General features: G+C 37.3%; 1 protein-coding gene across 1 annotated transcript in view; it reads left to right on the forward strand.

Moving 5' to 3' along the window:
* The window catches only part of GRK6 (G protein-coupled receptor kinase 6), a 43,216-nt gene that overhangs the window by 7,881 nt on the left and 10,893 nt on the right, over positions 1–24,442 (forward strand). Inside the window, exons 5-14 of the mRNA XM_072401004.1 lie at positions 9,883–9,983; positions 10,106–10,198; positions 10,324–10,387; positions 17,364–17,504; positions 18,100–18,290; positions 19,318–19,355; positions 19,999–20,088; positions 20,162–20,370; positions 22,923–23,060; positions 23,206–23,343. Coding sequence (XP_072257105.1) covers positions 9,883–9,983; positions 10,106–10,198; positions 10,324–10,387; positions 17,364–17,504; positions 18,100–18,290; positions 19,318–19,355; positions 19,999–20,088; positions 20,162–20,370; positions 22,923–23,060; positions 23,206–23,343 — 1,203 coding nt within the window. The remainder of the gene's footprint in view (positions 1–9,882; positions 9,984–10,105; positions 10,199–10,323; positions 10,388–17,363; positions 17,505–18,099; positions 18,291–19,317; positions 19,356–19,998; positions 20,089–20,161; positions 20,371–22,922; positions 23,061–23,205; positions 23,344–24,442) is intronic.

A 24,442-nucleotide genomic window follows, 5' to 3' on the forward strand; every position in this document is an offset into this window, starting at 1 on the left:
ACAGCGCTTACCTGATCCTCCCGCGTCGTCCATCGCCGCAATTTCTGTCCTTTTCCTTCTTCCTCCAGCCGGCTTCCGCACCCGATGAGTCACCGGGGGAGTTCCCGGTGACGTCGGTGCGTGTATGTTGCCAGCTGGGCAAGAAATTCAAAATCCATTTGTATTGCATTCAATACAAAATAACTGTATTGAATGCAATACATTCGATTTATATGTGTAAAAGCAGTAAATTGTTTTTAAGAACATTTATTTTACAGATTATATAATAGTATGAGTATAACATGTATTTTTTTCTTTAAAAAGAAAAAAAATTAAAAAAAATATATTTTTTAAATATATAGATTTTTTTAATTTATTCAATTTATTATTTTTACATGATTTTGTGTTTCAAACTTTAATATACTCATACTGGTTTATTATACTGTAAAATACATTTTCATGAAAAAATGTATCGCTTTTAGACAAATAAAAAATAGGAAAGAAATGAACCGCTAGGGAGGTTAAAAAAGGTCTAAAGTTTAAAACATTAAAATTAGACCAGAGCACACTGTGAAGCATGGTAACACAGCATGATATAGTGATGTTTCTCATACTGTGCTGTGCTATTTATTGCATACCAGGGATCATGGATCAGTTTGAATACATCACTGTTGCAGTGTGGTTTTGGAGACTCCCATAAGCAGTTCTAGGTAAATTAATAGCTGTTTGAAGTGTATGCCATTTGTACATTATTTTCTTTACAGTAAAATGATGTTTTTTGTTTTTTTAATTTTAAATCCTTTAAAATCCATTACTAAATTCAGTACTACTAAATACTAAAGCATCTACAGCCTTTATCCCGGGGACTTCAGAGAACTCCTTTCCTCTTTTCAAAATGAAACCAAACAGGTCAATAGCAAAGCAAGCACCATGCCCATGAAATCCAAAAGTTTAAATCATCGGAACCTGCATGCTCCCTGAAAAGGTTAATATTATTGGCACCTAATTTGGAACACCTTTGGTTTAATTTCATGGACATGAAAGTGGTAGAAAATGAAGGGGTCTGCTTACATTTTTACAATACTATATATATTGTATAGTGCTCCTTGCTTTAGTGGTGATATGTGACAATTTATACTTATAAATCTTACAAGGAGTTTAAATGGCCTTGTGTGAACTGAACAAGGACAAATTTTACACACTATAAGGCTGCTCTTTGTTAGTTTAAATTACTTTTTTCTGCTGTACAACTATCTATGGCTTGACTTAGCTAGGTCACAGCCTTTGCCCTACTTGTCCAGTGTTAGGGAATGTCTAAATGCATTAAATGATTAGCTATAGCAAACAGGAGCCCTTTTTTTTAAAGCATATTTTCTTGGTGAACATGCTCTTTTGGTAAGATAAGAAACCGATTGCTGAATCTTAACTTATGCCTATGTTTACCTGTTTTTTTATCTTGATATTGGAACAAAGCTGTAATAAAAGCAATACCTAGGTTCTCATTTCTGCCTTGCTTCTAAAAATGCAAATTGCCTGGCAGTCTAGCCTTAGTATCAGATCACAGACCTGCAAAAAATATTCAGCCAGGTAAACTAAAACTCCCAAATCTGCACCTTGTTTCAGGCCACTGCTTTTAAAGTAACTGAAACTTTAAGTGTCTATGAAGGGTCTCATGTTTTCAGGTCATTGTATATCTGGTAGTAGTTAGTCATGTAATGCTGAAGTTGTTTCATAGTGTACCAATGTAAGCAAATACTCTTTGATGTAGATGGCCACTTTCATTCTCCTTGTACACCAGTTGTCCTCTCTGTACATAATTTGCACCTAATTGTCCTGGAAACAAATGTCCCTTTCCTGCACTGCTTATACCAGGTTACTTTGCTTGTGTTTGAGTATAGAATCATCTGGATATAGTAGCTTCTGTCCCAGTGTATTGATCGTCTTAAAAGAAGTATGGATGTGGTGTTAAAAATCATTCTCAGTTTTCTGACACTCTTGCCAGGACAAGGATGGCTATACTACTCTGTTTTCTGCTTGTCTCCTCTGTTTGATAGTAATGAAATTTGCTTGACTTTGTGGATGTTTTACCTAAAGCCCAGTTTGGGTAGCCCCACAATTTTAAAACATTCCTGAGATTTGTGTCTTTTTTTTTTAGACTCTGTGTTTGTTGTTCCCATTTCAGCTTCATGTTGCAAGTTTCAACAACATCCAGTTTGTTTCTTCGGGTGGTTAGAGTCAAAAAGCAGATGTTGATCTCTGTGGGTATGTTTCCTGTAGATATAAATGTCCAAATCACTGCTCGTCGTGTAACATGGGGTCCAAAAAAAGTAAATTAATGTTCTTTGGCTCCTCCCGTGGAAATTTGATGTTTTTGTCCACTGAGTTTGTGTTGACTGGAGTGCATCTCCGACCCACATGCATGAACCAATGACTTTTAAATTAAAGGCTCTCTTTTCCACCTACATGATGTGCAAGATAGCTGCAATGGGGGATATACTAGTGATCGCATAGCACAGCCATATTTCTGTCTGTAGAAGTCATCTTTGTGCTATGTGGTGTGTTAGACTGTCAAGGGTCTTCTCTTGTTTAAAGCCTTTGGTTTTACACCGTGCCAGAGGTACTAATTGTTTAGGCTACGTCAGGGGTCAGCAAACTTTTTTGGCCACTAGGCCATTTCAGGGGCAGGCAGGAGCACACTAGGCCGGAGTCCTGCCCTAATGGCTCTGCCCTCACCAGGAACGCCCCTTGAAGGGAAATCCCTCTCCTATGCCATGCATACAGAGGAGAAGGAATGTTCTCTATTTACCACGGTGGCGGAAGTGTTAACGCCGCCCGCTGTAAATAGGGAGGGGAACCACAACACGGAGGCTCAAGAGCCGCATGCGGTTCCGGCTTCGGTAGTTTGTTCCAGCTCCGCCGAGGGTTGCCGGCCGGGATTAGGCAGCAACGGCCAGGGGGCGTTAGGCCGGAACAAACTATCGGCTAGGCCATATCTGGCCTAAAGGCCAGAGTTTGCCTACCTCTGGGCTACGTCTAAATAGACTGTTTCGCCATCATTTAAATCCCCATGTTTTAAATTCCTATTCTGGGCCAGTCCACACCAGAGTGTTTTCTTGATGGACTGTGAAGAAAACTTATTCTGCAACATTTCGAATTGGTGTAATACACCCATAAATGCCTCACAAACTCAAGAACTCTTAAAATACCTATAAACATTACAGGATCTGCATATAAAAAATAGATAGAGAATTTTTTAGGAGTTTTTAGGCATTGGGATGTTTGTGAGACATGTTCTCCTGTCTTAACTATTCTGTCACATATATTGGTTTAAAATGCCTTTATAAATGCTTAAAAATTATACAAAATTAATGTTGGTGTAGACTATGTACACACGTCAAGTCAGCCGATACAAGCCACAGAGCCACAAAAATCTAACGCAAAGGTATATGTTTATTTTATGTTATTGCACTTTAATCACAACAGGATAGCTGCGATCAAGTGTAAATCCTCTGATGCCATAGCATACAGAGAGAAAGCAATCTCTGTGCCCCAATTTTGATAATGCACCAACTTCTTACAAACATTTATTTTTTAAAGTATGTGTTTCTGCCATTGTGCAATTGGCTAATGAATGTCTTGGATCGATATCAGCATATAAGCATTGAAAATTTAATTGCAATATAGCTTTTTATCAATTGTTAATAATTTCACTTGCTGAATCTTTTCTGCTACTGTTACTTTTGTGTTAGAAATGCTGTTGTAGCCAAAGCTGTATTGTTGTTTCATTCCAAATAAACATTAAAGTTGGGGCAATTAACCTCTTTGGTTAATTTAATCTTTGTGATTAGAGAGAAGGGGATTTTTTAAATCAGAATATAGCTGTCAATGTTAGCCCCTGGCATAATCATTATAGGGTCCACAGAAGCCGCAGTTCGATTCCCATTACTAACTCTTGTTCCATTCCAAATCAATACCTGACACTTTAATGTTCCAAATACCCATACTGCAGTTGACATTTCATGCACATTTCCAATAAAAACACAAGCATTTTCCCACTGCTTTTCCTGCTTTGATAAATCATGTATGCAGACTGGGTTAGGCTTTTAAGCAACCACATGAGGTACTATGTCTGTAGTTATGTTTGTAACTGTATTTGTGTTTTTATTTTGAATATGTTCATTTTTTATGTTTAAGTTTGTAGAATAGTCTAGAGATTTTAGCCAAGTTCTGACCTCATTATTTTATGTTGTAGCCAAAGCAGTATAGCTTGCTCAGGGCTGTGATTGAACAGTGGAGGAGCAGCAGATCATTAATAAGCTTATCTCTGTATTGTTTCCTTCAGTCAACAAGCTCCATTTGTTAAGCTGCGTACACACATAAAATAATCATCGTTGGAAACAAAGGACTAACGACCGTTCGTTCAATAATCGTTACTAAAAAATAGTGCACAACGACGCCGATGAACGAGGAATGACGCTGGAAACGAACGACCATCCCGGCAGATCTGATTGGGCGACGATTGTTCGCAATCTATTGTGTGTACGGTCGTTCAGTGATAGTGGATGGTTCTGCAGTACACTTTCTCCTTTACATGTCACTGCCTGCATCGTTCAAACAATCGTATCTAGCGTGTGTACATTATTGGTGGATTATATTTGGACGATCATGTCGTTACAGCATGTACAGAATTGTGCACAATACGATCGTTCCAAAATAATCATTGATCTGTCGTTAGTCGTTCGTTTTCTAACGACAGTTATTGCACATGTCTACCAAGCTTAAGTCAGTGTAAAGGAACAGGGTTCACTGTAATTGGTGGTCCCACCAGTAGTGTCTGAAAGGGAATGTAACTTATTAAATTTCCTCTCACTAAACATTTATCTCAGACTCCTAATACTGTCACATAGGGAAGGGAGTTCTCGGCTCTTTGAAAGTTCTAAGTCACAAGATGGATTATGAGACCAATATGGACACTACCATTGTTTGTTTCCTTCAAACAGAACGTTTTGGCTTTAGATATTGTTTAACTACAAAATTATGAAATCCCATCACTGTTTTGAAGCAAAACACTTTCCTGTATCAAAAGAGGAATAGACTGCAGAGATCATGACATAATGCTGCCCCTGTACAAAGCATTGGTCAGACCACATCTGGAAAATGTAGCCTGAAGAAAATAGTATCTTCTCTCAGAAGAAAGGTAGTAGTGAATAAAGCATGTGTGCAGGAAAAGTCTTCCGTCATTCAATAAAAGGTATTTATTCAAAGGCACACACAAATACAATATGGTAAGCAAGTTCACAAAGTAAATAAAAGGAAAGCATATGAGGATATGACCTGCTATGACAAGGAGAGACAAGCAGAGTTTAAAAAAGGACTCCTCGCATTGTTAATCCCACAAAATCAGCTTCAAGGAGTGCGTTGGTAGAAGCCCAAAAGATTGGTTTTGTCATTCAATATTAATGTTGCCACAAGGATCATACCAGTGCATTGACCTTGAGGGAAAATATGTGAATGCATCAGTAGATTTTTTTTTTTTTTCATAATGTGATGATGACGGTATAAATTACTTCAGTGCTGCTTTCTCTTAACCACTTGAGGATCTCTAATGTAGGATATGCCCAATAAAACAAAGTGTATCTTCAACATTTGCTTCCTGTCACCACTCCCCTCTGCTATTACTGGCAATTTCTATCAGTCATTTGCAATGTATGACATAGCTGTGCTGGCTGTCAAAATGCAGCAACTCGTTTATAAAACGACACTTACATATTTTGCAAGCAACACATTGAACAATGTATTGTTATGTTGTATGTACCTTTTTACTATATATGCAGACTAAAGGTGTGACCTTAATCTGCATATGATAAAAAGAATATATAAAAAGGTTATTGTTAATAAAATGTATTCCTTTTTGTCACTTCTTAAATTAGTTACCTTATAAAAGTCTTAATTAACTCCTTGCTATAATTCTCCCCTCATCTATATTCAGAATAGTTAGATTTATATTATGTAAATAGTAATATTATTTTATGTTTTTCATTTATAAATAGCCGTTTCATACTTTGTACTAGAGCTATCATTTTAGTGATATTTTAAATGCGACCTTATCATAGAATGAATTGTACACTGTTTATTTACAGATAAATATGTCTTTTTTTTATGAGCACTGGTGAATTGCAAAAATGCATGTAGTTTGTCTATTCCATAATGTCATCTATATAAAACTGCTGCAGATATAAAGAGCCTGATTATTAAAGCTCTCCAAGGCTGGAGAGGATTCACTTTCATCAGTGAAGCTAGGTGATCCAGCAAACATGGAATGCTTCTATCTGGTCCAGGATTCAAAACATTTGCTTGCAAATGACCTTAACGAAATCCATTCCAGGTTTGCTGCATCACCCAGCTTCATCGATGAACTTAGAACTGCCCACACATACCTGCCGCAGACACCCAAATCTTCTTTTCCTAGCATTTTGGCACTTTACTATTTTACCTTACTTTACTGATGTTTGCCAGCCTCTCTGACTCTTGCACTTTTATGTTTGGAGAACTTAGCAGCAATCCTCCACAATACAAAAATGTGTAGATAAGCCTGTACTTTATACCTGCAGCTTTTTATTTAGAGGAGTCTGTTTTATATAACCTAGTGTCTTTTAAGTCCCCTGATGCAGCCTTTCATTGCTACAGTAAATCTATCTGCCTTTTGCTTGTGTACTATTTTTTCAGTTTTTTTGGCAACACTTAAGAAAAGAAAAGGCTCTTTTAAATTGGTGTTGGCAAACAGATTGATATTGGATGCCACAAATGCAGCCTCAGTTTCTTAAAAGCTGCATATGACTGTATTTCCAAACATTACTTGGCAATAACAAGAAAAGATCATTGTTTCTATTTCCTTAATAACTATCTACAGCTAACATCAAATCTTCTGCAGGATGTAATGGAACTGTTTTATTGTAATCACACGTCTTGGCTTACTTGGGCTGCACACCAACAGATGGTGGTGACTGTGTCCAAGTGTGTCACTTTAAGGTGCAGTAACATCTACTAATCTTGCAGACTTGTAGTGAAAATAGGGAAGCATGTTTTGTGCAAGGAGACCCATAAAAGTTTATGGACAAACATAGTCTACCTAGAAAGAGGCACATCAATGCAGATATATAACAAGTTTATTCAGATGGTGTAAGAAATACTTTTGGTGGCTATTATGTAATAGTTATGTTCCAAGGTCTCATGTGACTTTTCATCTGGGACTTTTCTTTCTTGTTGGACTTGTCTTTCTTGTGATAAAAACACTTTTGCCTGCTCAAAGTGTTGCTGCTGCTAATGTAGCACTATCATTTTTATGGTTGGCAAATGTATTTTTTTGAAGAAGAAGAAGAGGAGGGGGGCAAACATTATTGCCAAAAGCATGCACACTGAGCAGTGATGCTTTAGCTCTACAAAGTTTTTGCTGGCTGGAGATGAGCGGGCAGAATTTCATAGAAGCAGATCACCAAAATACCACTGGAAATAAAAGGATTGTTACATGAACAGCTATACAGCTGCTACAAACAACATAACACTTAGTATGTGTTGGCACACTTAATTATTAAAAATTTATTTAGTTTATAATTCTGTTATCTTGTATTTATATAGTGTTCACATATTATGCAGCAATTTGCAAAGTCTATAGTCATGTCATTAGCATTTATTTGAAGGGGCACAAATTCTAATGTCCCAAACATTGTCATGTAACCTAACAACATATTTTTGAGATGTGAAAGGAAACTGGAGTGCCCAGAGAAAACCCAAGCAAACATGGGGAGAACCTACAAACTCCATTCAGGTAGTGTCCTGGATGAGATTCAAATCTGGAACCCTAGTGCTGCAAATGCACTTTAGAGTGGAGTGCTAACTGTACCTCCCATATTCCTTTTTAGAGTCCTATTAGACCTTTGTTTTTAATCATCTAATTATATCCCACGTGCATCAACACATGTTATTGCATGTATTTTAAGTCTTACAACTTGTTGTTTTTATAAATTAGTCGCAGCCTAAAGCTGCGTACACACTTCCAATTTTTGTCGTTGGAAAGGATCTTTCACGATCCTTTCCAAAGACAAGGGAGTGCACGATGCATGAACGGTGCTGTACATACAGCACCGTTCATGCTCTATGGAGAGGGGAGGGGGAGAGCGACGGAGCGGCACCCTGCTGCGCGCTCTCCCCTTCCCTTTCATTAGGATCGGCTGTCGTCCATCGTCCGTGGATCCGGCAGGTCGGTCGTCCGGACGATGGACGACACCGACTGTACACACGGCAGATTTTCGCCCGATAATTGGCCGATGCCGATTATCGGGCGATAAAAATCTGACGTGTGTACGTAGCTTTAGTAAACACACATACCCCTAATGTTGCAGAGTGGGACCCTTCCTCTGTCTGGAAAGCAGTGGCCTTGTTGCAGAGGTCAAAGCCATATCTCTGCAATCAACAAAGCTCCAACTGATTGGAGAGTTCCGGCTTAGCAGGGGTTTTGTTGGATCTTTTCTGCTCAGGCTGTCACTTTTTTTTTTTTCTTTTTTTTCTTTTTCCTTTTTTTTTTTTTTTAAATCAAATGTTTGCTGCTGATAAAAACTGAGAGTTTAGTTGGGCTTTAAACTTACTTTTTAGCTGCTTTTGCACAAATTTTTGTGTGTAGCTCCTATTCATACAACCTTTTTTCTTTCCAGACTTTGCCTTTTGGAGATTAGTGACCAAATATAGTCTCTAAAGGGGTCTCTTTGAACTAAGGAGAAATGTTGAGCAATAAACAGACTTTAAGTGACAAACACTTAAACTTTAATGGGTCTAATAAGGATTCTTACTGGTCATTTTTTTATTTAATTATTTTTTCACTTTTCTTTTTCAGGGAAATAGTAAATAATTGGTAATTGTTTTAGGGCCATGGCCATATAGTGGGAAAAATAGGTGTATAACAGGTCATTTTATAGCTCCTCGTAATGTTCGTCTGAGGTGCTCTAATAACTAATAAATATACCTCTGGAATTGTCATAGTAGGATATTAGTACTACCGCTATAATATAAGAAAAGTTAATGTTAATCAAAAATCTTCCTGTGTGAATTGGACCCCAAGACAAATTATCCTGATTGATGCTTCACAAAAGGAGAAGATTTGTGGGGGATTTGTTTTGTGTCCTGGCATATCATTTCATTCCCTGAGGAAGAACATCTCTTCATGGTGGAGCTGGCCATGTTTGTATAACTCCTGTGTAATTTCCAGGTTTTGGTTTATTGTGCAGAATTGTTTAGTAAAAGTCATGGATCTTTTTTAATCTGCGCTTTTTTTTCTTTAAGCGTCTGTCCTTTTATGTGTGTCAAATTTGATTATCTGTAATATCCTGTAATTATATCTGTAATTATAAAGTGTAGCATGTACCCTGTTTCCCCAAAAATAAGACAGTGTCTTATATTAAATTTTGCTCCAAAAAATGCACTAGGGTTTTATTTTCAGGGGATGTTCTATTTTTTCATGAGCAACAATCAACATTTATTCTTGAGCAAAAAATCTACATTTTTTCAAATGGTCATGTCACATTCTGGAACATTATAACTCTTTAAACCCAGAATTCCATCCTGAATTTCTTGTTACTCCATTTCCTTTGGAACCATTGGCCCCATTTTCTTATGTCTAGCCATAGCACTTTCCTTAAAAGAGCACATCTTGTCCATGTATTTTTAAATATATAGTTGCTTATTTTCAGGGTAAAAATACAGAAAAATCTGTTATAATAATAATGTTAGGGCTTATTTCGGGGGTAGGTCAAAATTTCGGGGGCAAGAGGGTATAATAGGAGTTTACTGTTTAGAGCTAGTTTATTAATGGTTGTGCAGAATATGTTCAGATAACTTTTTTCATGTTAACAGAGTGAAGACTTTATTACTGAGGTCCCTGAGCAGTTGGTCACTGGTTGTAGAGACAGTTTGGAGAACAAACCATGCAAAGAGCTGTTCAAAGACTCTTCTAAGTAAGCCAAGTCCCAAAAAAGGGTTGTGAAACTGGTATATTACAATACAAATACTTGTACATTCATTCTGGTCCTGTTACGAGTAGCAGTTTTTTTTTCTAACTATTTTGTATTTTTTTCAGACTTGTTCATGATTTCCTCAGCATGGCTCCATTTTCAGATTACCTGGATAGCCAATATTACAACCGCTTTTTACAGTGGAAATGGTTGGAGAGGTGAGCAATATTGCATTTTTTCCAAGTTCTTGTCTCTGCTAGTCATGATTTTTATAATGCTATATGGATTTACCATTTCATGTATCACTATCAGACACCCCCACTCTTTTTGTCGTTTCTTTCAGGCAGCTGATCACAAAGAATACATTTCGCCAATACAGAGTTCTGGGCAAAGGAGGATTTGGTGAGGTAAGGGTTAATAGTTTGACTTTTATGGAAACTTTAAGGATAAGACTAGATTTACCTAAACTAATGTTAACTCACTATGTTTGGATCTTCTAAAACATAACGTGACTAGCAATTCCACTAGCCAACCACTTTGCCAGTTAAATTGTCTTTAGTCCTTCAAGATCCTGAATACATGGACCTTTTTAAATTCACCTTGTGTACTTTTTAAAGTACTCTGTCACCTGTGAGGCACAGCGAAATCCAAAGAGAATTTAACCATAGAAAATGTAAACACAACACCAGCAAGTCAGTGGAGGTTAGTCCAGTTTAGCATAGGGGGACAGATTGGTGTTTGTCTTATGCGGCAGAAGCAGTGTTAGCAATGTTTTTTTTTTTTTTTGTTTTAGCTTTTCCTTTTTTGACTATTGCCATTGTAAGCTCCCTATTTAATGTACAGCGCTGTGTAATATGTTGGCGCTATATAAATCCTGTTTAATAATAATTTATTGCTCCCATTCTTTTTTCAGTTATAGTGCAATACCTGGATAACAGCAGTGAAAACTGTGTTAAAAAAGTCAGATGTTTACAGCTGGGGAGTGAGATCTGCCTGGATACAATTACACTATACTTTCTTTTCCTGCTGGCTGCAATTATTTTTTTTCCTCTGCATATGCTACTCTTATACTAATCTTCCTTCCATTCATGCATCTAACATTCCTATGGGTCTATTTTAAAACATTTCATCAAATATTTGGGTCCTGATCATGCAGAACTGAATATATATAAGCTGGTGACACAGTATTTTACAACATAGCAAGGACACAGTATTATACCTCCTAGCAAGCAATAAGAACATCACATGACATTCTGCTGAATGTCCATCTTTGTTCATTGGAGTATTGTGAAGTGAGACCACTTAGACTCACTATTTTATGTATCAATGCAATCCATGAAGGCATGAGAAATACAATTGGTTTCTTTGAACAACAAAAATATTTTTTCCTTTAAAAGCTTTGGAGATAAGTGATATGATTTGCACCTCCCATTCTTTCATTACAGCTTTCTTTGAATTATCTAATGTCTTACCTCATGCTAGCAATTACTAGCTGTTCTCGTTAAAGCAATCATATTCCAAATTGCATGCTTTAATGGTCTATTTGCAGTTTAATCCTAGTAAATAGAGTTGGTTATGATTTATAAAAGCTCTGATAATTTTGCAAGCTTAATTGGGGAATGCAGAAAAGAAGTGCTAGTTCATATACTTTTGTTTTGAAATGTCTTCTGTTTCTTTATTTTGTCTTGTTTTAGTTGGCTAAAACAGCTTCTAGTTGGTGTACAATGTCGCTGGATTTGCGCAGAATTTCAACTTGGCTTTAAGGTCACAGATTCTGCCTAGTTCAGGAAACCCACTACAGTTTTGTACATTATCATCCCGCTGTTAATTTCCTAAATATGATCAAAGTGTAGAATATGTTGTATAAATGTTACAGAAAATGAATCTTTTCATAATGCAGCATATAATAAGATAATATTCTTCTAGTTAGATATGAAAAATGAATACATCTTTTATTTGACAAACTATATTCTATGGGGTTGACTAAAACCATCCTGAGTATAGCATAGTTTCTTCAGCAATAAAATGCTGCCTATTCACAATTTTTTTTTTTTTTTCTTTATTTGTATTCAAACTTGAGTGTGAAAATTGTAAAAACAAAAAAAAAAAAACAGACTTTTCTAAAGACTAAAGGTAGCATTTCCTATAACCCTGAATGATCTAAATTTATCTGCAGTATTAGGCTAACTTGTCAGAAAATGATGTCTTGCTACAGCAAGAGAACAGTGGGTTGCATCCTGTCCTAGGCAAAACTTAACGTTGTAGCCTTGTCCACAGTGTACATTTCGGGTGTAGAAAAATTGTATACAGACTTTTAGGCAGCAGTGCCTTTACCTAGAGAAGTTGCCCCTACACCTACAAAGATCCTTTATTTGAAACTAAATGCTTTGGTTGCTTTGGTGGGATCTTTGGGTTTCTTCCCTTGAAACTACTTTAGTTGTCAGCTTTGCGAAATTAGTGATCCTTATTAGTTACCACAAGGAGGTGTGGTGTTCTAGTTGGTAAGACTAGTGATGGGGTCCTGTGGGCTTTATAAGATTATTCTCTTAGTGCTGATGTCTGGGTGAGGTTCAGGATGATTATTTTACATTTTATCTTTTATTTATTTAGTATTTTTCTGGAGCCCAAAGTCTGCAAGTATAACTAGCAAAGTGCTATCACTGAAAGTTTGGATCAATAACTATTTTTTCCCACTCCAGAGCCCTTGTGTACGAGGCTTTTGGTTTACTTTATTCAGGCAGACTCAGGCTGCAGTAGAGGACAACAATCCTGTGTATCTCCCAATAGCTGAAACCCTGCCAACTACTTGGCATTTGCACTGCAACGCTGGTTCAGGTGTTTCCTAACTTCTCACTGTACCTCCATTCAGACTCTATATGTCTAGCCTCTCCCCTGAAGCAGCCATTCACTGGCATAGGGAAGCAATAACTTCACTGCATTTCACCACAAGTCTGAATACAGCATAAGGTTTAATTCACATCAACTGTTTTTGCAAGCAGTTTTAGGGTTAAAAACTTATTGCAAAAATGACTACCATTAGAACAAATGGTTCACATTTTTATCTTATTTCTAGTGGTAGAATGCAGCAGCATTGCTGTGCATTTTTTCTGACACTACGTGGAACATTTAAAGGAACCTTACCACCCCAGACATCTAAAGACATAGAAATGGAGGCTCTTATCACCACTATGCATGATTTATATAAAGTTTAAAACCCAGACTATTACAACTACCTATTATTTAAAGAACAAGGATCAGCAAATCTGTGTGTGTTTGTGCTGTGAAAAAAATTCTGTGGAGAACACTGCATGTGCATGTATAATATACTGTACTATATACTAATATAATATAATATACTATACTATCTGTTTTCCCCACCCCAAGTACAGTTTTATGTTACTGGTATTACACAGTTTGAGTGGGAGACCTGTTGTAATTTGGTGGCTCTTGCTTGCTAATAAATGGTTCAACCCAGGTTAAATTTGTTTTTAGTTTTGTCAGAACATTGTCAAATTACTGAAAAAACAAGGAGTGGTTTGGACTAATTAATTTTGGCTATGCCTGCATGAGATCAAAGGCTATGCTTTTGCTATGTATTTCAGTTTCTATCATAACTATAATATACCTTTTAGGGTTACTACAGGTGACCTGTTGTTTATCCAACCACAAGCCACACTAAAAAGTTCAAGTTTAGTAATGGGATGTGAAAAAAAGATAGATCTAAGTAAATATTTTAAGGTTAAATTGCCATTCTTATATTTTGCCAGTCTTCTGTAACTTCGTGTTAAGTTTGTGTGGGAAGTGTCATATACAGTGAGGAAAAGAAGTATTTGATCCCCTGCTGATTTTGTACGTTTCCCCTCTGACAAAGAAATGACCAGTCTATAATTGTCATGGTAGGTTTATTGTAATGGTAGGTTTACTCAGTGCTCAAAAGTCAGAGCTTGATGTGCATTGTAATGAGTGAAATAAGTATTTGATCCCTTATCAACCAGTCTGGAGACTGGCTAGGCCACTCCAGGACCTTCATGTGCTTCTTCTTGAGCCACTCCTTTGTTGCCTTGGCCATGTGTTTTGGGTCATTGCCATGCTGGAATACCCATCCACGACCAATGCCCTGGCTGAGGGAAGGAGGGCCCCGTTCATTGTCCCTTCGATGCAGTGAAGGTGTCCTGTCCCGTTAGCAGAAAACCACCCTCAAAGCATAATGTGTCCACCTCTATATTTGACGGTGGGGATGGTGTACTTGGGGTCATAGGCAGCATTCTTCCTCCTCCTCCAAACACAACGAGTTGAGTTCAAATATAGGCTGGTCATTTCTTTGTCAGAGGGCAAATAAATAAAATCAGCAGGGAATCAAATACTTCTTTCCCTCACCGTATGTACTTTTTTCATACTCTACCCACCAGGACATCATTATGTAACCAGAAACCGCAAAAGTACAAGCATAAATGTGCTCTACTTTACACTCTTAACACTGCATCACAAAAAAAAAAAAAATATTGTCTGCTACTTGGTCTAATCCATGTGTCCTATACTAAATCAAATGCACTGAATACAAATCTGAAGTCTGATTCTGCCTAGGATGTCAAGTTCTTAAGTTAATTACGCATATAGACACAATTAGCTACATTCTCTCGTTCCTCAGTTACTATATAATCTCTATACATAACCAACTTTTGCCTCACAGTTCCATGACATTACAAAAACATATTTTTATGTTGCAACAACATTTACAATTACACATAATTCACCCGAGTCCTTGTTCAACACACATGTACACTTCAGAAGTGTTTCAGGCACTTGCTTTTGCATTTGTGGCTCTCCGCTGTCTCCCGTTGCAGAAACCAGCAGTAGTCGCCCATCATGTTGGGGTTGCATCGGCCTTCATATCTTCTTTCTATAACAAAAATGTCCTAGTGGAACCTCTCCCCTTGTTCATTGCTCACATCACCCAAATTTTGTGGGAAGAATTTCAGGTGGGAATGTAAGAAATTAATTTTAGGTGACATTCGGCAGCCAAGGTAATGGTATGCTGTTAGCAAGTTGTTCACTAGTTCAGGATGGTTTTCAGCTCGCTGGTTGCCCAGAAAGTTTTATGGAACTAGCACAAATGAATCCCAAGCAGAAAGTTCAAGTGGGTTGAGTTTGTCTGAATGTGGCATCACGCATCAAATTGCGGATTGGGGGACCAACAAAAATGCCTGCTTTCAGTTTGGCATCTGTTAAGATATTTCCAAACTTGTCCTTCAGATACTGAAAACCCATACCATCACGATCCATTGCAACAACAAAGTTTTTCATTAATCCAAGTTTAATATGAAGTGTCGGAAGGTAAACTTTCCCTGCATCAATGAATGATTTATGCTTCACATTGTACTGGCCAACAGTGTGATCAGGTCTGGGTGGCCATTCTTTCACTTTGTAATGGTTGCTGTCATCACGACTGTTCCACTAGCACAGAAAGCACATATATTTTGTATATCCCAATTGCAGGCCAAGGAGTGGCACCACCTTCAGGTCACCACAAACGTTCCACTTGTGTTCTGAATAGTTAACCAATTTCAAAATGACCTCCATGGATTCGTATGTCTTTCATTCCCTCGGCATAAGGAACAGAAGGTTTTTCGTTACCTTTATGCAGCAATACAGCTTTCAAACTTGCTTTGTTCGAGTCTATGAACAATCTCCACTTCTCTGGTATGTATTCGCAACCTAACTCCATCATCAAACCACTCACGTCGGTACAGAAGCAAATGTCGTTTTCCAGCTTGTAATACCCTGCAAACTTTGTGAGACGATCACGAAAGTCTGAAGTTGTCGTTCCTTTTTGTAGCAAATTCCACTCCTTTAATCTGGAGGTTTACAGTTCAGACTTCTCTTTTGACAAAGACAGGTCCCTTACTAGATCATCTAAATCTGATTGGCTTATAAAATGTGGCTTACCCTCTTCATATTGGGTTCATAACATTCATTAACATCGACATCATCTTCCTGTTCCTCATCCGACATGTCACTGTCAGTAAGAACACATGTAGGAGGGACTGGCACTGGATTCTCTGCATCATGTGGCACTGGCTTCAGAGCAGATTCACAATCAGGATAGATGATTTTTGACTTGGTCTTCGTCCAAAACCCAGCAATTTTACTCATACAGAAGACATTTTATTCCTTTTCCCATTCAACCATTGTGTTAGGCCAACGTAACACCACTGACAGCAGATATGAGGTGCCCAGCTTTTATCCTGATCTCCAATTTCACATCTAAAGTAATACTTGTAAGCAAATCCCACCCTCTTGGTTGGGTTCTTGCGTTAATCACAGAAGGTACATTTGCCACAAATGTAGCAAAACTTGTCCGGTTTATTAACACAGCTGGGCCTACTCATCTTTAGCTCAAAACAGACTTACTATGGCCTAGCAGACTTACTATGGCCTAGCTCCATTAAGATGGTTTCGCACTAGAGATAAGCCCTTGGTTCATCTCGCCTTATTTACCTATTTCTGATGTCAGCTCACTGACTTGCCCAGCCGCTGTCGGAACATTCATGCCACCAGGGGGCGTGATTCAGCTGAGGCAGCGAGCATAGTGGTAGCTGCAACTGTTATAATGTTCCCATGTAAAAATAAAATACCCAATTACTGACCATTTAAACAGCTTTGGGGCGCCCTTAACTTAAAATCTGTACGTGATGGGCAAATTCTGAGTTCAGATTTTGAATCGACATACTCGATATCATGTAAATCACATGTGTTATTCCCAGTAACAAAATCGTTGTTGTGCAGTGATTCAGTAAACACAATACTTCTACTGCTAAAATGTACATTTTATGGTATCTCACTCTATTGGGCTAACCATTGGATTATGTACAGTCTAGTGTGTAAAAAAGTTCCTCTTATTTATATATAATCAACAATGTGATTTTATCAAAAAGTGATGCTTATCTTGCTAAGTATAGCCACTAGGTTTACATGATTTGGTGATAAAATAGGCATATTCCATGAACAGTCATCTAATGGAATATCCTTTTCTGTTCAAATTTAACTTCTGGTGATGGTGACATAATCGACACACTTAGTAATCTTCCTTTTTGCAGCCACATAGACGTGCACACTTATATCATTAAAGTTCATGTGATAACCCCAGGACCACTCTTAGGATAACAAAAGCCACTGGCTAGAAACTCTAACCTGCATGGTATTGTGTTTTGTTTTTCTATGTCAGCCTATTGCCAGTTGCTCTTTCGAGACATACAGTGAACTGTCTCTTTCGTAAAGGCAGGCAAAGGAAATATACCTAAATCAACACAATGTGTGAGCATCTTGCTGGCACTGGGTAAATTAAAATTGACATCATTCTCCTATTTTTATTACTGTATCTAGGTCTGTGCCTGCCAAGTACGAGCCACTGGCAAGATGTATGCATGCAAAAAACTTGAAAAGAAACGCATTAAAAAACGAAAAGGGGAATCCATGGCATTAAATGAGAAGCAGATCTTAGAGAGAGTCAACAGCAGGTTTGTAGTAAGTACAGATTCATCTGTAGGTCTAGGGGTTGATAGTTAAGCAGGGAAGGGGCATGTATTACTTAAAATTGTCTATATTTTATGTATGCTAAGGAAAAATGTTCTCAGTATTTGAAGACAAAGGGGGTATGAGTTTTGGCTGATTAGGATTAGCAAGAGGTTTAATTGGAACTGTAAATTTAGAAACATAACCATTCTGTTTTTTTTAAAGCTTGTGAGGTTGCATTAGGTGACCTTATGGGCAGGCCAAAGAAGTATCCTTTAAAAAAAATGTACCCTAAATATGTTGTAACATTCTGACTGTTCTGACTGTCAAGCTGGTGGCCTTTGCCTTTCTACCCAAAGTACTTGGGATTTTTTGTTTTGTTTTTGCCTTGTGGTACCGAAAGCAAAAACTAAAAAAGTTTTAAAAATACAAGTCCTATAGAAAAATAGTGTAAACATGTAAAAAATATTACCCATGTGCCCACCTACACTTCCTAAAACATAATTTAAAATGATCTTCTATTTAAATATGTTACATAGGACAAACTTTTAGCACCAATGTAAAGGATAACCATTCCATGTGTACAAAGTCAATATTTTACTTGCAGGTTAGCTTGGCCTATGCATATGAGACTAAAGATGCTCTCTGCCTGGTGCTAACACTAATGAATGGAGGGGATTTAAAGTTTCACATTTACCACATGGGTGAAGCTGGATTTGATGAAGATCGAGCAATATTTTATGCTGCAGAAATCTGCTGTGGCCTTCAGGATTTACATCAAGAAAGAATAGTCTACAGGTATGCAAATTCCTTCACATTTTGCAGGCAACATGTACTTAACTGATCAAGCATGAATAAGGGCAGATCTGTGCAAAAACTGTAATTTTTTAACGTTATTAACCTATATCTTATAGTGCTGACATATTTCACAGCTTTTTACAAACTCCATAGTTCATAGTCACGAACTGTCCCCCAAAGGGGCTCACAAGCCTATATCCCTAAAGTAGTCCTAAGTCTTCAATAGTGTGTTTGTCACTATCCCACTTTCCTGGGCAAACTGAGCAGCACCGCATAGAAGGGAAGGTACATGTAGGCTGCTAAAGAGCTAACCTAAGAGCAGATGTAACTTAAAACTTTCTCATAGTTTCCCTTTGAATTCTAGCAAATACCTGTAGGGTTTGCCAGTGAAGTCCAGTTTTTTTTCTCTTAAAAAAAACCCCATTGTAAAAGTTCTTCTCCTACAAGATATTCAGTCATGGGATCCATGCTGAAAAGATTGTGCAGATGTAAAAGACAAGTGAATTGACCTCCCAAGTAATATGTCTAGCCAGAAGTTTGCCCTGCCATTGAGGCCTTGTTTATGGACTTGTATATGAGCAGTGTACAGGAAGCTTTTGCAAAGTGTTTGCAGAGCTTTCAGCAAGCCTTTTTGGGTTTTGAAGTACTATTCAACTAGAGGCTAGTGCTCATGATCTTTGTCACAAACTGCTTACAGGCTTCTAAAAAGATTCCCAATTTATGGAAGAAAAGGCCCTTTAACATTTCTTGTAGTATCAGTGTAAAGCATTGATACTACAAAGCTTTGAATTTAACACTGGTATATAGCATTACACTACCACAACAAGCATACAAAGAAGTATAGAAAAAAAGAAGTTAACAGCTTCCTGATGCTTTTAATGTTAAAAGCCCAGCATTGGTGAAAATTTACCTCATTGACTATGATTAGTACTCAGTTATGCTTAGCTAGGAATAGTAAGTAACATTACTGTATGTATGATATATATATATATATATATCATATCTGGATGCTCTTTTCTTTCAACAGGGACTTGAAACCAGAAAATATTTTGCTGGATGACCATGGTATGCAATAAGTTTCTCAATCAATATAAATTATTGAGCCAAATAGATAAAAAGTTCACTATGTATGTACATTGTGGGTGGGCATTAAATCCTTAATTCCAGGCTGACAAAATCTCGGTGATATATAAAATGTTATTACCCACCCGGTCATTAATTGTTTTGCTTTTCCCTGCATGATGGTCTTCCGACTAACTTTTGCTTATGCCATTAGGGTGTTCCTGCACTGCAACTTGGAGACATGTTTTTACAAGCCGTGTATCTGTTAGGTACCTGCAGAGACTTCTTGTTGACATTTTTTTGGATGATTACTTAATCCCAAACTTCAAATTTAAGTTTATTTCTACTGGAGATGCCTGTGTTCTCTGATCCCCCTTATAGGCTTGAACAGGAATGCTTAGCCAAGCATTAGTGTTAATGGTAGCAGCTTCAACTTTTACCTACCGTAGGTTCTGACTCTCTTCACATGCTGTGAATGTATTTGTCTCAAGTCATGAAACAATTCAGAAATTTTTCAACTTCCTTCATAGATTATTTTTATACATGAGGCCACGGATGTCGTGCAGGCATATTTTTATATTTGAGTGGGTGTCTGCTAAATGCATGTCTACCTGACTTGTTTTTCATACTGTTATTATTCCTATAGGGCACATCCGAATCTCAGATCTCGGTCTGGCTGTTCACATCCCTGAAGGTCAAACCATTAAAGGCAGAGTAGGCACTGTAGGATATATGGGTAAGTTAAGGTATGAATATGACCAGGAAAAGCATTAGGTAGGATGAGATTGTAACCGTGTTTTATCTCTTAGCTCCAGAAGTTGTGAAGAATGAACGATACACATTCAGCCCTGACTGGTGGGCACTTGGTTGTCTTCTGTATGAAATGATTGAGGGACAGTCCCCTTTTCAGCAAAGGAAGAGAAAGATCAAACGTGAGGAGGTAGAGCGGTTAGTAAAAGAAGGCCAAGAAGAATATTCAGGCAAGTTTTCCTCGGAGGCAAGGGCTCTCTGTACTATGGTGAGTAAAATCCTATTTTGTGTGGGATTTTGCATGATGGGGATATGCCAAAACCTATAGCAACCAATCAGAAACAACCTCTAATTGTTGTAACTGCTACCTCATAAAAGCTGAAATCTAGTTGATGATGGAAACTACAAAAACTGATACATAGTCTGTATGTTTAAAGCAAGCCTCAAAGTGTAGCATAAGGACCTTCATCTCAGTCACGTGACCATAATGTTCAAATTTTCATTGAATTCTTGACTAACCATCTCTTTTAAAATAAGGATTTTTAAGGATTCTTGTGTGAGAACCTAGTAAATTGTCCCCAAGTGCTCCTTGAGCTACATGGTAGAAACATGAAGCGACTTTAGACAAAAACTATGCAAATGTAATTTTCTTGTGTGCCCATTAGAATTAATAAACTTACAGGTTTAATTTCTACATATCCACTTTTTCAATGTCTGGAGCTTGTGTGGCTATGGGCAACAAACATATTAAATTTTTTTTTAAGTAGAGTGGAGGGCTTGAGTGTTTATAACAATTCTAACTCCTATGGACAGAATTCTGCTACTTTTAGTTTTACTTTTAGTTGTTCATAGGGACCAGTTATGTGCTACCTTTTATTTTATTTAGAAAACATCTGATGGGATCTGACTGATGCACATCTTAGTTTAGTGAATATATGTACAATTGAATGTATTGAGGGTCATCTGATGGGATCTGACTGATGCACATCTTAGTTTAGTGAATATATGTACAATTGAATGTATTGAGGGTCATCTGATGGGATCTGACTGCTGACTTTGGGGTGTCCCCCCACTTTTATTTGCCTGACTACGACATATATGTTGTAGTCTGTAATCTCAAGAAACGTTCTCAGGACTTTAATGTCTGACTTGTAATTTATGGAGGATGTAGGTGTGGTGAATGTCTGCAACGGCACAACAGTCACTGACAGGAAGACTTTAGCTTATATGGGTATTTCTTTGATTTTTACTTCTGCAAACCTAAGTAATAGGAAGACAAATAGGTTTTGTTACCCATGACCTGGTCTTGATTTCTGTCATCAGTTGTAGAGGAAGGTGTACCACTTCCTTTCCTTTTTGTAGCACATTTATATTTACAGCCTGTTGTGAAACAATTAAGAATGTAGGTCCTTTATTCAAAATGCGCAATTAGTCATGGGTGTTTTTCAGAAGAAAGGTTTTAAAGGAAAAGCTTTTATAAAGTATTTAGTTTGCAGTTTATCCTGCATTAAAGAAACTGTCTGGAACATAAAACAGAGAAATTGGCTATAAGAAAGTAAAACCAAGCATACTGGAACAGCTAGTTGTGAATGTGAACCTGAAATTGTATTGCAGAATAGGACAAGGCACCTTCGCTCAATAGTATAAAGAGTGGGCGGGGGAAGGAGAAATTGTGTAAAGTACATATGCAATGCACTTTGTGTATTTAGCTAAATGTTCAGTGTTCCACTTTAAATCTGAAAGTATATCTTGGGAGTCCTTCATACACATAGGGCCATGCACATTTTGGTTCATTGGTTCTGTGCAATGCTATGCACTGCATTGGGCAGTCTTCATTTGAGTTGGTGGCCTTAGCACCTAACCACAGGAGAATGTACATGCACCATTTTTGACAGTGCACAATACAGCAGAAAGCCTTTTAGTGTGCTGCAGCAGGTGCAGTGGAAAGATGCATTTGTTTGCCCTTAAGAATACATAACAATGCATCAAACAAATGTGTGAATGGGCCCTACACTCCAAAACAAAATAGTAATAAACTGAAGAATACTAATTCCTAGATGTGATGGCTGCATAATTTTTCTTTTTTGAGGCTTTTTCCCTTTATTTTTACTTAGTGGACATGCCATTAATACTCTTTTGTCCAAGGGTGACCACTAAGGAGGAGCGAGCTCGATCTCGCAGCGAATTCGACTGTTCTTGCTAACCAAAATTATAATGGAGAACAACCGGTGTAAACTTGCCAAACAAAATCTTATTAAAAAAAAAGATTGGTTAATTAACCTCTAGTGTTGGGGATCGCAAACAGGAGGATTCCCAGGGCTGCAAGAACCCACTGCAATCCCGGGGCACTAGAGGTTAATAAACCTCTAGTGCCGGTGATCGTAATGATTTCCTCAATCTTCTGATGGTTTCGCGAAATTGGTTTGCTGAAATTCCGCAGACCCATACGAAATTCGACGACATTTTTGCGAGAATGTTAAAGGCATTGTTCATTGTTGCAGGTTTTTAATTGGATTTCTCATTTTCTTAAGAAGAGCAGTATTATTATATTTTTTGGAGTTTGCTGTGAATTGCTGTCAGATGCATATAGCAATTCCATGGTGCGTGACTGCAGATGCATACAGTATTGATTTCTTTTTAGAAGGATATACTTTGATTGGCACATCACATGCACAGCAGTGATAAATAAGTATACTGTAGAAACGAACCTTCCCACGCACCCACATTTTATTTTTTTGTTTCTGTATGAATAGGTGTCATGTTGGTGTTCAGTTCTCAAAATTTTTTTCACTTTTTTTTTTTCACTTTTTTCTTTTACAGCTTTTATGTAAAGACCCTGATCAGCGATTGGGGTGTCGTGGCGGTGGTGCCCAGGAAGTAAAGGAACACCCTTTGTTCAGGCATATAAATTTTAAGAGGCTTGAAGCCGGAATGCTAGAACCTCCATTTAAACCAGATGTAAGAATTACATTTTATTTATAACAGTTGAAGAAAATGAAGTCTCCAGACTCCCTTGTTTTTTTGCTGGTCATGGGACCAAGAAATTACTTCTTATGATGCTTTGAGAAACTGCATATAACTTCATTACTCTACTATCTTTCAGCCCCAGGCAATCTACTGCAAGGATGTCCTGGACATAGAACAGTTTTCAACAGTGAAAGGAGTTGAGCTAGAGCAAACAGATAGTGATTTTTACCGCAAATTTGCCACTGGTTGTGTGTCTATACCATGGCAAAATGAGGTGGGTCAAAGTAGATAATGATGTGAGGATTGCTATAGGGTCACCAGTCTCATCTTTTGATTTCATGGTTTAATGTATAAAATATTGCATGTCTTACTTCAGCCTTATTGGTCCTAGTACACCCTTTTATTTTTTGGTTTTTAGTTCTTTCAGTCATGGGGTTTAAGCATCACATGTTCACCTATAGTGATCTATAAACGCCCCAAATACAGCCTGCCTAGCAATGCCCCTCACCACCAGAATGACATCCATCATTGTATTTGCATAACTTCTCCCAAGAGTCAGTCCACTGCTTGCATTGGGGTTCATGGCATGGTGCAGCTTCTGGAAGCTTTATACGGCACACTGCTATGGTCTGCCTGTATTGCACAGAGAACCCCACAAACCTAGTGATGCTGATTCTGGGTATGAAATAAGTAATGTATTGTAAGTAATGTAGGTATGGAAAGGTTAAACTTTAGCTCTAAAGGAAAATAACTATTGAGTTGTTAGCCTGAAACAATAAAATGCTTGTTCTTGTTTTTTTTGTAAATATATTACATTTTGAAATTATGTTAGCCAATAAAGGCTGGATAGTACCTGGCTTTACTAACTTACAAGTTGATAAAAATTTCTACGTAAAGCTGGTTTTACATATCTGTCTAAAGCATGATTGATAAGAATATACTTTCCTTTCATTTTTGCCAAGAATTCAAATTTAGCCACCTGCTGTTTTTACTATAAAAAAAGAACAAAAGACCAATTTAAAAATAAAAAAAGCTTTATTTTCCTAAGTGAATAAGGAAAACTTTGCATCTCAATCATAATTTTAGTGTAAATTTTAAATGGGACCAATTCTATATTATGATATACACTATAACTTTTATTTAAAGTACTTAAAATAAGAAAATAGGGAAGGAAATAAAATAATTGTTACATACCGTATTTTTCGCCATATAAGACGCTCCGGCATATAAGACGCACCTAATTTTAAAGGAGGAAAATCTAGAAAAAAAAGATTCTGAACCAAATACTGTAGTAAAATATTTTATATCAACTGTGTAAATTTAACAACAGTTTAAGAACAATTTTATGTCAACTATGTAACATATTAGGAACT

This window comes from Pyxicephalus adspersus, chromosome 2, assembly GCF_032062135.1.
Source record: "Pyxicephalus adspersus chromosome 2, UCB_Pads_2.0, whole genome shotgun sequence".
Taxonomy (NCBI): Eukaryota; Metazoa; Chordata; class Amphibia; order Anura; family Pyxicephalidae; genus Pyxicephalus; species Pyxicephalus adspersus.